We start from the raw sequence: 15,616 nt of genomic DNA on the forward strand, positions 1-15,616 counted from the left end.
CCTTGGGCCGGTTCCAGCCTTGCTGGCTGGGGCTTCAGGCCCCAGGGCTGGTGCTGGCCTCTCTAACTGTGGCTCTGTGACTTTAAGCCCCTGGATTGGTTCCAGCCCTTCTGGGCTGTGGCTTCAGTCCCGAGGGCTAGTACCAGCCTTTCTGGCTGTGGCTATGGCTTTAGGTCCCAGGGCTGGTGCTGGCCTCTCTGGCTGTGGCTTCAGTCCTTGGGGCCTGTGCCAACCTCTCAGGCTGTGGCTGTGGATTTAGGCCTGAAGCTGGTGCTGGCCTCTCAGGCTGTGGCTGTGGCTCTGGCTTCAGGCCCCAGTGCCAGTGCCAGTCTCTCTGGCTGAGGTTTTAGACCTCGGGGCCGGTGCCGGCCTCTCAGGCTTTGGCTTTAGCCCACAGGGCCAATGCCAGCCTGTCTGGCTGTGGATGTGGCTCATTTCAGAGCCACAGCCCAACTGTGAAACGCTCCGTCCCCGTTCCCAAGAAAGAGCACTGGGAACAAATGAAAACTCCACCATCTTCTGCAAGACATTGGTTTTATTCTTTTTCCTCCGTTTCCGTGTGTTCTGAAGATGGATTTTGGTACAAGAAGAGAAGGTCTTCTCAAACAAGAGTGCAGGTTTTGGGAGCTCTTTGCCCACATGCAGACCCTGGGGGTGGCTTCAGGTCAGGACACCGAGGGGAAAGCAGCCGGTTTTCTACCCCTCTTTACCCCTTGCCTACAACACATCCAGCAGCAGTGTTTTGCTCCTAAGCTATGCCAGGCCCACGCAAAAAGCCTTTCCCTTCCCACCAGGGATCTGAAGGAGCAATGAGCTGGCAAGAAACATTCTCCTCTCTGGCCCAGAGCCGCCTCATGCTTATCTAGGTCTTCCAAATGCTGCCAAGTCATGGGCCTCGATGTGTTGGGTGTGACAAGAGAACACAACACTGGAAAAGAAGTAATTGGCATCAGTCAGAACTAAAGGGTCATTAAAGTGACCCCACTGTCTCTATTACTCTGCTTTCATACAAAGAGATGGCATTCCAGAATGACCCCAATGGGAATCACACACCTGATTTGCTGCCTGCACTCTGGCCACCCGAAGCCCTGATCACAGTGGCCTGGGCCTCCCCAGGTTGGGAAGCCCTGCTCTGGGTGGGCGGCACTGCATTGAGCTGGATGCCTCATATGGGAATGGACACAGACAGGAGGTGTTGAAGTTGTATCCTGACAATATGGTCTTCTGCGGTTGTTGCAGCATGGACCAGAACTTCTCAGGCCTCGAGTTCAATAACTGTGATGTCTGCACTCTTGGTGGTTGCTCTCTGAACACGTTGTAGTTGTGCTCAGGGCTCAGAATCGGGGCTCCGCACTGGTATGAAGGCACTGCTGTGTCTGTTCCAGACCATCCACCGTCATGGGGAGCTGTCTTCTTTCCTCTTCCTTCTCTGAACTTCTGAGGTTTTGCAGCGTGGATTTTTCTGGAACCAGGCTGCTTTTTGGTAGAAGATGCCCCTGGCACCTCTGGCAGATGACTGAAAGGACACAGTGGGAGGGGTTCACCTGAGCGGGTTACGTCTTTGGGACCATATCCTGCACCCCTAAGCCAGGACTGCTGGCTGCGACACAGCCTTCCTCATGCACGACAAACAGGCCATGCTGAGGCTGCTGATGGGGTTATCTGAGGGGCTGATGAGGGGTAAGCCCCGTGAAATGAGCAGGTTCTGGTGGCCCCATGCCACTCCTCTGAGTGCTGTGTTCAGCACGGTTGGGCTGGGAAGTGAGCTCTGACCTGGGTGAGAAAACAGCCCAGTAGAGATGCCAACAGTGAGCCTACTGCCTCACCTGAACAGAGCCTTCCTCCTCTCCATCGTTTTCTGGAGCTGCAGGACTCCATTTTCTGTAATATCTGAATAATCAGGGAAAGACATTTCAGGAAATACCCCTAAAGCCAGGAAGGAGGATTGTCCTCAGAAATACATTGCTGCAGCGCAGCTGTCCTCAAGTGACATGCAGGGCTGCTCTTACAGAGTCTGAAGGGCCGCCCTGCTCCTACCGCAGCCCACACGTCCAGAGGCCTTGGGCCCTCATCTGACAGCAGCCCTTGCCCGGCTCCTTAGTGCCGTGGTGCAGTGTGGTTTTGTGACCACGCGGTCTGCACCAGCTTTGGGAAAGAGGAGCTGGTGAGGTGGCAGTCTTTTTGGAGGGGGCCGTTTCCCAGGTGGGTGAGAAGGACAGGGTCTTAGAACCCCACTCTCCTTCTGTACCCAGCAGTGGGCATCTTGGGCACATCCCACCTGAGGCCTAAGTTTTGGGGAAGCTAGTGAGATGTTCCAAGAAAAGGCTTTGTCAAGATGGTGTGGGCTTTGGCCTTTGGGTGATTGTTGGAGGGGGATTTTCCCACCACGAGTTCGATGCAAGTGCGATGGAAAGGACCAGCAGCTGTTTTACCTTTCTCTCCCTGGCCCAGAGGTGGCAAACTCTCTTTTTCTGATTTCTTGATGGATTTCCTGGGCGGTGGTTTGGGCATAGTCTCCATCACACATCTGTATGCAAAGAGGAGGTATCCGTGTGACCCACAGCATCACCATCAATTGCCACGTGCCGCGATCCCCCACTGACAGACATGTTTCTGCATTGCTGTAAAGCTCTCAGCCACAAGGACTGTCCTGGGAATGGGGTCACCCAGCAAAGGAATCCAGGTCACGCTGAGAATAAAATATCACCCAAGTTCCTTCATCTCTCCCATTGGATGTGTCTCAGAGGAACGACTACGAGCCACAGTTGGTACTGTGGATATCAAGGAAAGTGATGCGCAGTGTCCCCACAAGGGGATACCCACGGTCACAGGGAACAAGTGCTCCTGAATGAGAGCTGAACAGCTGCACCAGGCAGAGCCCACGGATGCAAACATACTCACTCAGGAAAGATGATCACACGTCCTGAGAATGTCAGAGAGGCCATGGCTGCCACTGGGGATACAATCATGTCCATCAGCCAGGGGATCTGCAATGGAGGTGAGTGAAGATGGGGTTATGTCCTTTGCTTAGCTGAGGCCCTCAGTACTGGATGAATTCAAGTCAAGAACTGGCCCAGCCCAAGATTCCAGCCAGGTCCTTTCTACACATGGGCAAGAATGGGTTGTTCCTGTGGGACTGCCCACGCGCCATGGAGAACCCCAAACCCTCACCTTGAAAACAGCCTCCTCCAGGTTCTCCTTCCCAGACAACCTCTCTAGGAAATCATAATAAAATTTCATTTGCACCCTGCTGCCTTCAATGAGCAGCACTCCCACGTCCTTCAGCACAAGGGCGATGTTCTCCCCCTTCTTCAGGCAGTGAGACATGAAGGATGTGGTGCCTCGGATGCAGCTCTCTGCTTCCTCCCAGGACACAGAGGCAGCTTCAGCCACCGTGGTGTACTGGACGAGCTCACACTCTTTATGGCCTAGAAAAACATGAGAGAAAATGGAGTAGGCCACACGTCAACCCTTCTGCAGATTTTTCCCAAGTGTTGCTTGTTGTAGTCATGACCCAGGTCAGTTTTGGCCGTGCTCTGCAGAGGGGGCACTTTGCGCTTGAGAAACATCTCAGACCTGGGTAAGGTTTACCATTTGCGCTGTCCGTGCAGCCACAATGGCATTAATGCACTTACCAGGCAGGTACTCTGTATTGTCCGTAAGGTTGTGAGCACGTACAAGATTCCTGGCCAGGCGAAACACAGGCCTTGGCATAACCAAAGCCTCATCACCGGCCTTGATGGGGACAACATCAAAGGAGCCAAGAGTTGGAATTCGGACCCCCTGAAGTGGAAGGGAACACAACAGCCGAAGGTTAAGGACTGGCTGGAGGAAGGGGTTTAAGAAGTAGCTGCCCAGTCCTTCTCCTCCCCTTGCCCTCTCAAAAATGCAGTGCTGCAGTTGGAGCAGAAGCAGATTGAGGGTCCCCGTGGACTTTGAGCAACCGGGATTAGCCCTCAGATACGACACCATCTACCATGAGTGGTACCAGGCATGTGAGGTCCACTGGTGCCTGAGGGGGAATTTTGGGGTGATTTTCCTGCTTTCTGGGGGGGGGGAAGAGTCACTGCATTCTGTGGCCCAGAGCCAAGGGGACTGCCAACCCCTCCAAGCAAACAGTAAGGATCTGGGTGCTGACCCACCTTGTGCAGCAGGAGCTGGTTTTGGATGTAGACAGCCACCGCGTCCCAGATAGCTATTCGCTCTAGAAAGCAGAGGAAAACCTGGTCACACTGTGTGTCTGTTGGCTTTCAGCCCTCCAGCAACCCCAGAGCTGGAGCTTGATGGCTGATGATAAGTGTTGTCACTGTCTCCAGCCCCTAATGGAGATTCCCCCTGAGACGACCACAGTGCTGGGTCTCCCCCATGAGATCCCACCACTGTTGGTCACAAAGTTCCTGTGGTAGCTGGGTAAGCCTGTACCTTTGGCCTCCGTGTGTGGCATGAGGGAGGCATGCTGCATCCCATCCCAGAAATGCAACTTGGTCCGCCTAATGCAGGCGCGTGGCTTCTCTTTGGCAAAGCTCACGTGCAAGCTCATCCTTGCGCTCGCTCTCCGGTTGCTACTCCAGAGTGCAGGGCCCGTCCACCCCACCTCCCGTCTTGTACCCCTGCAAGGCCATGTCACAGAACCCCTCCTTTGTGACATGGCTCCCATTGCTCCACCCCCTACTGTGACACGGCCACTGGTGGCCTGCTGACCGTGGCAACTGAGATCAGAAGGCATCAGTGCCTCCCAGTGCAGAACAAGTTGTTGTAGTTGTGGTTCAAAATGTTTCGAGGCCCTGGATGTTTCTCTGATAAACTCTGCTAACTTAAAGATGGGTCTTGTTTATACAGAACGATGTGGTGCTGGATGGAGAAGTAAGGTGGGCTTTGTCCTCCTGTGGAAGCCATGCAAATGATCTCTGTGTGCATTGTGCTTGGCTCTAGCTGGATAAGGCATCGTTATCATACCGCATGCATAATGACACCGTCATACCGCTCTGGTTTGGACCTCCTCACCACACGTTGGATTGCTAGTCTGATGGTTAGCGCTGTTTTTGTGATGAGCATGAAACAACTCGGTGCTCTGCTACCACACCTATTTGGAACCAAGTGAAATCACAGGAAAACAAGGTGAACGTTCAGCACATCCATTTCCCTCTCGTTTATCACAGTGTTTCAACCCATAACGTGAGGCTTTGGATTGCACCAGTCAGCTCTAAACACTGAGGCTCTCAACTCTGAAAATGGACATTTTGACCCCCAAAACGGTGCTTTGGACTCCCAGTATTTTTCCTTGGATTTAAACGTAGGCAATTCCACCGTAAAAAGGAAGCATTTTGATTGTAATAAAAGAGAACATCTGGAACCTAAAAGTGAGGTTTTAAAGCCTAAGAATGTAAGACATCTCACGACAAGTCAGGGTTCTGACTCTGAAAATGAGACTCTAAAAAGTGAAATGAGGTTTTGTTCTCAAAAAATACTACATTGGACATGAAAAATTGTCTCTCATGGCTCTGGGTAAAAGCTCAGATCCACTCCCCCTGCCCATGAATGGCCTCTGTTACTCCCCAGCTGCACTCACATCTTCTCCTTTTCCCTCCTTCCTGGACACTCCAATCTTTTCCACATTGCCCCGAGGGCCCGCTTGCATCTGGTGCCCCAAACGAGGGGCATTCCTTTCCATAGAGGCCATGAAAAAAGTCCCTCAGATGGAAAACGTCCTCCAGGAAGAAGAAGGTGCTGTGCCCAATCCCCCGGTCCCAGAGGTGCAGCGCAGTGCCAAGGCAGCCAGAAAGGCCTGCAACAGCCTGAAGTGAGGGCTGGGTGGTGGCCTGGTGGTGGCCATCTGATCAGCCATTCTCCTGCCCTCCCACCCTCAGAGCCCATTGCCCAGCTCGACTGGTGGGCCCATGGCACCTCAATCCGTCGAGAAAGAGATGCAACAGAGATGGGATTGGGATGGAGGGCTGGACTTGACTATGGACGCTGTGGCACAGGTTATCCATGAATGTGAAATGTGCTGCAGTTAAGCAAGCTAAGTGAATAAAGCCTGTTTGGTTCGTGTCGCAGTTTAGTTAGGGTTATTCATGTGCGAAAGAGGGGGAGATACAACAGACTGGTAAAGACTATGTGAGAGCAATGGGTGCTGGGACATTCAAACATTGGGATACACATTTAGCAAAAGCCACCTGGTTAGTCAGAGCTTGAAGATCAGCTAATCGAGCTGGTCCTGCCCAATCAAACCTCCAGCACACTGCAGAAGTAAGATAAAAAATGGCACCCACTGACATTCACTGACCCTCGTTGAACATTTATGGAGACCAAACAGTGGATGTGAGCACAGTGAGGCAGCGAGTGCTGCGCTTCGTCAGTAGTGACAGTGGCAGCAGACCACCTTTGCTGGTGCAGATTCATACAAGTCGGCAAAAATGCATAGCTAATAGCAGCCACTGTGTTGAGAAACAGCATTTGGTAGCTGAGAATTTGCTCTATCAAATACTGTTATTGTGCTCTTTGTATCTGTTGTAGTTCCCGTGAGAACAGAACTGTGCAAACAGGTTGTGTGTGTGTGTTTTTGTTGGTTTGTTGTTTGTTGGCTGAGGTTGGATCCATCTGGCCCAACTCCAGCTCCAGAATGGACACCCAGAGCAGGGTGCCCAGGCACACATACAGGCAGCTTTTGAAAATCTTCAAGGAAGAGGTTCCATAACCTCTACCACAACCCAGACAGAGCAGACACAAGTGCTTCCTGATGTTTATACAAACCTCCCGTGTTCCAATTTGTGCCTCGTGTCCTGGCACTAACACCACCAATAAGACCCAGGTTCCATCCTCTTTGCATCCTCTTTCCAGGTATTTGCAGACATTTCTAGGTTTTTCCCAAAGCCTCCTCTTCTCCAGAGTGAACAGGCCCAGCTCTTTCAGAGTCTCCTCCAGGCCCTTCATCATCTTGGTGGCCCTATCCTGGGCTCTTTCCAGTATCATGGAATAATAGAATCATAGAATGGCTTGGATTGGAAGGGAACTCGAGGATAGAATCATAGAACCATAGGATCGCTCAGGTTGGAAAAGACCTTAAAGATCATCAAGTCCAACCACGACCTAACCATACTACCCTAACAACCCTCTGCACACTGCTAGCTCATATTCAGACGACTGTCCAGCAGTACGCCAAGGTCCCATTCCATCAGGCAGCTTTCCAGCCACTCCTCCCCAAGCCTGTAGGGTTGCTTGTGACCAAAACGCAGGACCTGACACTTGGCCCTACTGAAACTCATACATAACCTTGGCCCATCGATCCAGTCTATCCAAGTCCCTCTGTAGTGCCTGCCTTTCTCCCCCCAGGCAGATCAACACTCCCTCCCAACTTGGTGTCATTTGCAAACTTACTGAGGGTGCACTCAATCCCCTCATCAAGATTGTGAATAAAGATGTTGAAGAGAAGCAGCCCCAGTACCGATCCCTGGGGGACACCACTCGTGACTGGCCGCCAACTGGATTTAACTCCACTGACCACAACTCTTTGGACCTGGCCATCCAGCCAGTGTTTCACCCAGCGGAGCGTACGCCCATCCAAACCATGGGCAGCCAGCTTCTCCACGAGGATGCTGTGGGGGACAGTGTCAGAGGCTTTACTGGAGTCCAGGTAGACCACATCAACAGCCTTACCCTCATCCACTAAGCGGGTCACCTTGTCATAGAATGAAATCAGGTTTGTCAGTCAGGATCTACCATTCATAAATCCATGCTGACTGGGCCTGATCCCCTGGTTGACCTTCAACTGGTCCATGATGGCTCCCGAGATTATCCGTTCCATAATCTTCCCAGGCACCAAGGTGAGACTGATAGGTCTGTAGCTACCTGGGTCATCTTTCCAGACCTTTTGGAAGACGGGCATCACATCTGCTAGTCTCCAGTCCACCGGGACATCCCCAGTTAGCCAGGACTGCCGAAGGATGATGGAGAGAGGCTTGGCAACCACATCCACCAACTCCCTCAGCGCTCCAGGGTGCAGTCCATCTGGCCCCACGGACTTGTGAGCGTCCAGCTTTCGGAGCAGGTCCAAAACCATCTCATCATGGATCATGCAGGGCATGTTCCGTTCCCCATCCGTATCTACCAGCGCAGGGGGCTGTGTTCCCAGGGAGTTACAAGTCTTACTATTAAAGACTGAGGCAAAGAAGGCATTAAGTACCTCAGCCTTATCCTGATTCTTGGTCACCAAGTTGCCCTCGGCATCCAAGAAGGGATGGAGATTCTCCCTCGCCCTCCTCTTGCTGTGGATGTATTTATAGAAATATGTATTGCTGTCCTTTACCTTAGTGGCCAAGTTCAGTTCTTGCTGGGCTTTGGCTTTTCTAATTTTCTCCCTGCGCAGCTTCACTATATACCTGTAATCACCATAAGTAGCTTGCCCACTCTTCCAGAGACCATAAACTTTCCTTTTGTTCTTGAGATCCAGCCAAAGGTCTCTGTGCAGCCAGTCCAGCCTCCTCGCCTGTCAGCTCGTCTTCCGTGACTTGGGGACAGTCAGCTCCTGCACCTTTAAAATAACTTCCTCAAAGTATTCCCAACCTTCCTGGGCTCCCACGGTCTCCAAAACTACATCCCGAGGGACCCTCTCAACCATGGTCATAAAGAGGTGAAAGTCTGCCCTCTGGAAGTCCAAGGTGGCAGTTCTGCTGACTCCCCTCTGTGGTTCAACAAGGATTGAGAAATCTAGCATCTCATGATCACTTTGCTCCAACCTTTACATCCCCCTCAAGACCTTCTCAGTTCACAAACAGCAGGTCCAGAATTTTGCTTCCCCTCATTGGCTCCCTCACCAGCTGTGTCAGGAAGTGATCTCCCACACACTCGAGGAACCTCCAGGACTGTTCCCTATCTGCTGTATTGTAAATCCAGCAGATGTCTGGGACTTTGAAATACCCCACAAGAACAAGGGGGAGTGAGCTTGAGTCCTCACCCACCTGTCTCTAAAGTGTCTTGTCTACCTCTTCATCTGGTTGGTTGGCCTGCAGCAGACTCCCACAGTGAATATCAGTCTTATTAGCCTTCGCTTTTATTCTGACCCATAAGCTCTCCACCCTATCATCGCCATCATTAATTTCCATACATTCACATTCTTTCTTAACACAGAGGGCTACACCACCGCCTTTCCTGCCTAGCCTATCTCTTTGGAACAGTCAGTAGCCATCCATCACAGCACTCCAGCTGTGCGAGTCATCCCACCCCGTTTCCGTGATGGCGACCATATCATAGCTTTCCGACTGCACGATGGCCTCCAGCCCCTCCTGTTTGTTACCCATGCTGCGTGCATTGGTGTAAAGGCACCTGAGCTGGGCCTCCTTTGGAGTGGCAGTAGCCCTAAGACCCTCATGACCACACTCAGGTGTTTCCACAGCCACCAACCTCACACCAACCCTTGTGTTCTTCAGACAAAAGGGTGAGTCATCCTCCTCCTTCGCCAACACACAAGACTGTGGGATCTTACTAGCACATCCCTCTCCTACACGCACTGGGACGTTACACACAGGCTCCGTTCTAGTGACCTCAGTTACCCTCCCACCCCCATTTGTACCTACTGTAAACCTCTGTGAATGAACCTTCCTAACTCCCGTCTTAAGACCCCTTTCCGCCGGTGGGAGAAGCTACTCCTATCGGTTGCCAGCCGGCCTGGTCTCATGCAAACAGCTCAAGGGACAGGACATATCCAGATCTCTCTTGCACTGGGAGGCCCAGAACAACAGATGCATGTTCATCAGATGTTGGGCTTATAAAGAAAAAAGTGATTTAGCATTTCGCTCTTGACAGATGCCTGTCTTCCCCTCATTTTTCCACTAACAAAGCTGTTAAAATCTACCTGTGTTTTCAGCACCTAAGGGCAGATTACTTGCAGATTACTGCAAACCTTGATGTAGCAGTTCCGAAAGGCGTAGACATTAAGAATCGTTTGCTTTCCAAAGAAGTGTCATTTGGCTAAATATACAGTTGCCACTTGAGCTCCACTGTGTTGGGGTGGGAGGGTGTTTATGTGGATAACACTGATGTTTTCCAGATGCTACAAAAACAGTTTTACCTCCTACCCATGTTTGTGAGTTTTGCTTTCAGTGTGTAATCAGGCATTTCAATTCTGATTCTTTCCCCAGAAGTGTGTGACAGAAGTATGGAAATGCAAACGGAAAATTTGAGTTCGCTGAATACTTAAAGCTCTAACAAATGCATTATTCAACTTTCCCAAAAATCTGTGCTCCTCAAATCACAGCCTGTCATTCTACAAAGTTAATTGATAGAAAGCTTCCTTGGGAAATTAATCAAATATAAACAAGTGGGTGGCATTTTATGCATTTTAAAATTACCTAGAAGATGACATATTTTGCTTCTGGGATCTATTTCAGGCCTTGCATCAACTCAGTGGACAGGCATAGGCCTTAAGTCATAAACTGCTGTTTGTAAAACATAGAAAAAAGCAGATTTTATTAAGCATTAAATTAACTACACAGAAAGACTACTGAGCAAATATGAGATTCCTACTTTTTTCTTCTAGTAGAAAGTACTTCACTTAGATGAGCACTATAATTCTTAGATTTTAATTCAAATAAACCTAATTATGCATGGTTTGCTTGGAACATGGTGCTATTATCACACATGTATCAACAGAATTAATATTTACTGCACTACTTAAATGCACTTTAAACTGAAGCAAAAAAAAAGAAAAAAGAAAAAGAAAAAGAAAGGGATTTGATGTGTTGCTTTACTTCATAAACAGTGATGTCCTAGTTGAAGATCACGGGAGATCTTCAGCAACAACAGTGAATTTCGCTGTTTTATGTATTTGTTTTAAATTATTTTAGTTCCTTGTTGATGAAAGAAGCAAGAATAATTTTAAATGGTCATAGGGAATAAATGCCAGTTCTATACCTACTTAGAGTTCCATTAGATGCCAGTAATTCACATGAAAACTGTACAAAGTGCATCCACTGCCATTCAACATCACCATAAAACATTAGCATACTGAAACTGGAGGAAGAAATTAATGCAAACGGCAGAAATTTCTCAGATGGCTCTCTCTAAAATTTGTTCTGACTTCTGCACGTGAAAGGCCAAGAATGTAGAGGGCAGCAGTTGTTCATAAGGAAGTAGTTGGACTTCCACAAGGGCCAACACAGTTAGGTGCTACTTTCAATGCTGTTTATCTATTTTTAATATTGAAATGGAGATAGACACATTTTATGCTATCTCTAATATAAATGCAACATTCATACTGCTCCATGACAGTGTATTTCAGTCATCCCTTATTCTCTATCTGCTGAGTCTGATTAAAACACAACTGAAAACAAGCACAAGAACTACGACATGGAAGGGTCACAGTCTTTACATGATGTTTTTTTCTTATCAATTGCTTTAACAAAAGACCGTGGCTGTAGCTTCTAGAAATAGCACTGCCCAATGTAAACTGCTCTAATTTGCTTTTCCAAGATAGAAAAAGACTAACACTTATACAGAATTCTTTTGGGCACAGCTTTTTTTGATTAAATAATAAAACTATCTTGTGAAGCTTTTCAGCCCCTGCATGTTGTAGAGAAATCCAGAATTTCTTCTCAAAGAAGGTGCTTATGAGAGTTGTCTCTTACTTCCTATGCCAAACCTGTCCCAAATGCTGGACACAGCAGACAGGCCCCAGGCTCTCCAGTGCTCAAACCAACCTCCTGCAATCCAGAATGCAGAGTCACTCTTTATACCATCAGAATTAGATGGCATTCTGGCACCACTCAGAAGGACGGTTATGTAGATGGATTTCCAGGTACTATTCCTTAGATCCTTCTGTAGCAGAATCACAACTGTCATCCGTAATTCATAATGCAGCACGTAGAATATTTATATCCAACAGATCAGCTGCACTAGTTAGCAAAGCTGAATTAGTCTCTGTTCCTCTATGACATCCTGGACTAAGAGGCAAGTACTGCAGTTGGTGACAATCACATTCCTCCAGCCTCTACTGATACCTGGTAACTTCTGCTGGGGGGAGAAAGAGGGAATGGCTGGGCTAGAAGTCCCTGCTGACACTGCCTCTGGCATGAGCCAACAGTGGATATTTGGTGATGGATGAAATGCAAGCCATACTTGTTACCAAATACATCCCAGTACCTGCAAAACTGTGCTTCGGAGTCTTTGTGGATTATTTTGCCCTTGGGACTGAGGGTTCATTAGTGAAGATTCCTTGTTTCTTAGAGAATTTTGCCCCATGTTTACAGATATTGGCACATGGCTGAACCGGAGCCTACGCAAGGCACCTACCACTCAGAAGTTACCATGACGAGTTACTTTTGGCCACCTTTTTGACTTTGAATTCTGACTGTGATCTTCTCTACCACAGTAACTCTGTTTGCTTGTCATTTTGCGATTTGTTAGCTTGTAATTCCAGTTTCAGATTTTCCCTTCTTGTTTCACTGTAGCTTGGAAACAGTGATTCTTCCCCAAGACAAATCAGGAAGAAAAATCCATCATTTTCTTTGTTACTTGGATTTTCTATTCTGCTGAAAATTTCCCTGCCTTGCCAGAAGCTAAATTCACCAGCTTATATATATCTTACATTTATCTCCCAACTTAAATATATCTCCCTTCTCTTCTACCCACCACTGCTCCCTTCCCTATGCTGATATTGCCATTGCTGCAGAAGCCTTACAAATGGCAGCAGTGTCCAACTGAAAATAATAAAAAATGAGTATGCTCAAGTATCCAACTGAAGGTATGTTAAAGAGTCATTTACACTGTGTGTACTTTCTTTTTTTTTTTTTTTTTTTTTTTAAGTTGCTGGGAGGTACTTCGCATTTGTTTACCAGGGAGCTTTGCATGTCATCTGCAAACTTATGTCTTCACAGCAAAAACAACCTTGAGGGGGAAAGCAAGAATTTTAGATGCTTTTTAAAAATCTTCATTATATTCTGTTTGAGTTGGTCATTTAATTACTTTGCAATTTTAAAATAGTTGGAGAAATCATCATTTTTTCTTCAAATAAGCAATTCTTTTTTGAAATCTCAGGTCTCGGTCCTTTATGGTCTCCTCCTCACACTTCAGTTAGCCCTCTCAGATTGGTGCCTGCAACAAGCCTTACTGTATAGAAAGCATCCCTGATTTTGGATTTGCAAATCTAACCCTGACAAATAGGCTTTTTTACTTATAATTACAGAGTCTAGTGAGAGTTCAGAAGCCCCACTGGAAGTCCTACTGCATTCACAAGTTCATAACACCAGCAATGATTCCAAGTTCTCTCAGATCTCACTGAAGACAGATTAAGCACCAGTTTGCCTCTGAGGGGCTGCACTGCAGTTTCTGAATGTAATTACAGAAGTTCTTTCCCTTACCAGAATGCACAATCAGCAGTTAAGTTACCGGATTAGGAATTAAACAGGGAGACTCTGAGCACTATGTAGGTAAATCGAGTCACAATTCAAGCAATCAGTAGTAGTTTTGATTAGTAAGCAGCAAGTTCCCATGCTCTAAGTTGCAAGTGAGACCAAGCCATATATTGCTACTTCTTCAATACCTGTGATGTTGGGAGTAGAAGTTACTATTATTGGAGGAGAAGCAAAACCTGTATGATACTGCCTTAAGCTTCCTGATCTGATCTGGTAGCTCAAAAATAGAAGCCCTGTTCCAGCTTTATTGTAAAAATGGAGTCATGGTGAGTGCTTTCTCTGATGACTGCAGCGCTGGGATGCACACTTCTCTTGTTTCCATAGACTGAGTATTATTTTCTCCTTATTCATATATTGCAAGAAAGAATGCCATGCATGTCATGAAAAGCTAGTGTCAAGATCACTGCAGCCAGCTCCCAGTTCTGATGCACTCATCAGTAACGCTTGTCCACGCCATGATGAATCTGACGTTGATCAAAAGGGAGTGCCAGCAAGAATCAGCTGATGCAATTCCAGCAAGCTTTCAGTCACAGCATCAAGGAAGGATAAAGATTCAGTCTAGGAACAGGTATGTCATCACCTGATGTGACCCCATGTAACCCGATGCTAGAAATACACCACGTCCTCACTCCCCACATAGCAAGAAATCCTTCTCTTCTCCTCCAGAGGATGCCGAAGTAACTTTTAGATGTTGTCTACTCACGGAAAACTTTGTGTCACTCCCTGTAAGTTCTGTGGCAGCCAGACATTGTGCTACCGACTCACAGGCATCATGTCTTTGGTAACAGGGTATAACACAATGAATCCTGTACCAACACTGCAGCCATAGGCCATCAAGGGCCTGTGATGCCAGGATGAATGTTGTAGGTATAGCTTACTTCCCAACACCAGAATACATGGGGTTTATATAGTCTTGGGCATGGGGCTGTACTCCTTTATTTTCTTTTTTTGTTTCCTTCTGCTTACAGAGAGACAGCCGTCCCTTCTGTCACTATGAAGCCACTCTGGGGAATGGAAGCAGCTGCAGCTGTGGAAGCAGGGTGACTACATCAGGAGTGGCTGCACATTCAGACACGTGGAAAATGGTGTGTTTGCCAAAGCTGTGTTCTCAAACTCAATCCCCAGAACCACTTTTCATGGCTGTAGGTGGGCTGAACATGCTTTTGCAGGCTTGTTCTCTCCTGGGGAGCACATTCTTAGGTCAGAGCTTGCATTTATAAATTGAATACTGAGAAAACTGAAAAAGCACAGTAAAGGTCTTGATTGTTTTTGCCAGTAAGGAAATAAGTGCCTGTGGCTCAAGTAATTTTACTTTTATTTGTAGGCTAACAACACGGTTTCATACTTTGTCTGAAAGAATTGTACAAACAATTTTATTCAGCTAATGGGAGCCCCATTGAACAGACCTAATTACAAAACTGCCATAGAAACAGTAGCATAGTTCCAGGCAATAGATAACTTCTCTTATGTCCAAAACACAGAGAACTGGGAGAAGGAAATATTTAGGTAAACAAATAATGCATACAGGTAAAGGGGAAACATCTTTCCTATAAAGAATGTTACTCTTTTAAGGAACTACTCTTATACTTCTATCTATAATCATCACAAAAAGCAAAGCAGAAGCAATTTGCAGCCACTCTCTCCAGGCCTTCTGTTTTTCCTTAAAGCACTCGGGAATAGTACCTAGGATCTCTTTATGAGATGAAATGAAAAAGAAACACAGATGTTATCAGGGATCCATCTCCATCTACGGACATAATTACACTAGCATGAGCTGAGAAGCAGGATAGTAGGCAGACCCACTGGTGTCAGTTCTTTCCACTGGACTTTCATTCAGTTCTTTTCAGGTGGCTTTGGATTACAAATTGACTTTGTTGATATTACTGAAGATTCACGTTGATGTAAGAAATGGTGAGGTTTGGATAGATGGTTTGTGGAATTTCATTACCTAAAGCCATCTGAAGCAGGACTTAAAAAAGCAACAAAAAAAAACCTCATCAGTGTAGACAGAGGTTGTTGCAGCTGCTCTGTTGGCTTAGCTGTCAGCGTCACACATTATGTTATAATACAACGGAAAACTAGCAAGGTTGTCAGGCACCTTTTAAATGCAACCTTTCGGCAGTTTTACAAAGAATGTGTCATTTCCTCTCTGCTGTAGCAGAAGGCTGAGGCTGGGTGCTGCCCTAGGCCACCGTTTTGTTTCCTCATTT

At 47.4% G+C, this 15,616-nt stretch overlaps 1 protein-coding gene across 2 annotated transcripts; it reads right to left on the bottom strand.

The window, feature by feature from the left end:
* Window positions 1-241: 241 nt before the first annotated feature.
* Window positions 242-6,209, bottom strand: LOC121107092 (coiled-coil domain-containing protein 81-like). 2 transcript variants are annotated; one of them, XM_040649270.1, is made up of 9 exons: window positions 4,423-6,209; window positions 4,143-4,204; window positions 3,636-3,783; window positions 3,172-3,428; window positions 2,902-2,987; window positions 2,433-2,527; window positions 1,827-1,890; window positions 1,054-1,516; window positions 242-928 (listed from the first exon to the last, which is right to left on the bottom strand). In XM_040649270.1, exons 1-8 carry the CDS (start codon window positions 4,724-4,726, stop codon window positions 1,093-1,095), a joined length of 1,440 nt encoding a protein of 479 aa, XP_040505204.1. In that variant the 5' UTR covers window positions 4,727-6,209; the 3' UTR covers window positions 242-928; window positions 1,054-1,092. The 2 variants fall into 2 exon arrangements, with proteins under 2 accessions (XP_040505204.1, XP_040505203.1); XM_040649269.1 differs by having other exon boundaries at window positions 242-1,516.
* Between the last annotated feature and the right edge of the window lie 9,407 nt (window positions 6,210-15,616).

The sequence above is a fragment of the Gallus gallus genome, chromosome 17 (assembly GCF_016699485.2).
Source record: "Gallus gallus isolate bGalGal1 chromosome 17, bGalGal1.mat.broiler.GRCg7b, whole genome shotgun sequence".
In the NCBI taxonomy this organism is placed as follows: Eukaryota; Metazoa; Chordata; class Aves; order Galliformes; family Phasianidae; genus Gallus; species Gallus gallus.

What these genes read in the sequence shown, in the direction of transcription:
- LOC121107092 (XM_040649270.1), bottom strand. Translation starts at nt 4,726, where the DNA reads ATGCCTTCTGATCTCAGTTGCCACGGTCAGCAGGCCACCAGTGGCCGT. An exon ending in CAATACAGAGTACCTGCCTG is followed by an intron (nt 3,429 to 3,635) that starts GTAAGTGCATTA and finishes ATGTTTTTCTAG; the next exon opens with GCCATAAAGAGTGTGAGCTC. An exon ending in TGGAGGAGGCTGTTTTCAAG is followed by an intron (nt 2,988 to 3,171) that starts GTGAGGGTTTGG and finishes CCTCCATTGCAG; the next exon opens with ATCCCCTGGCTGATGGACAT.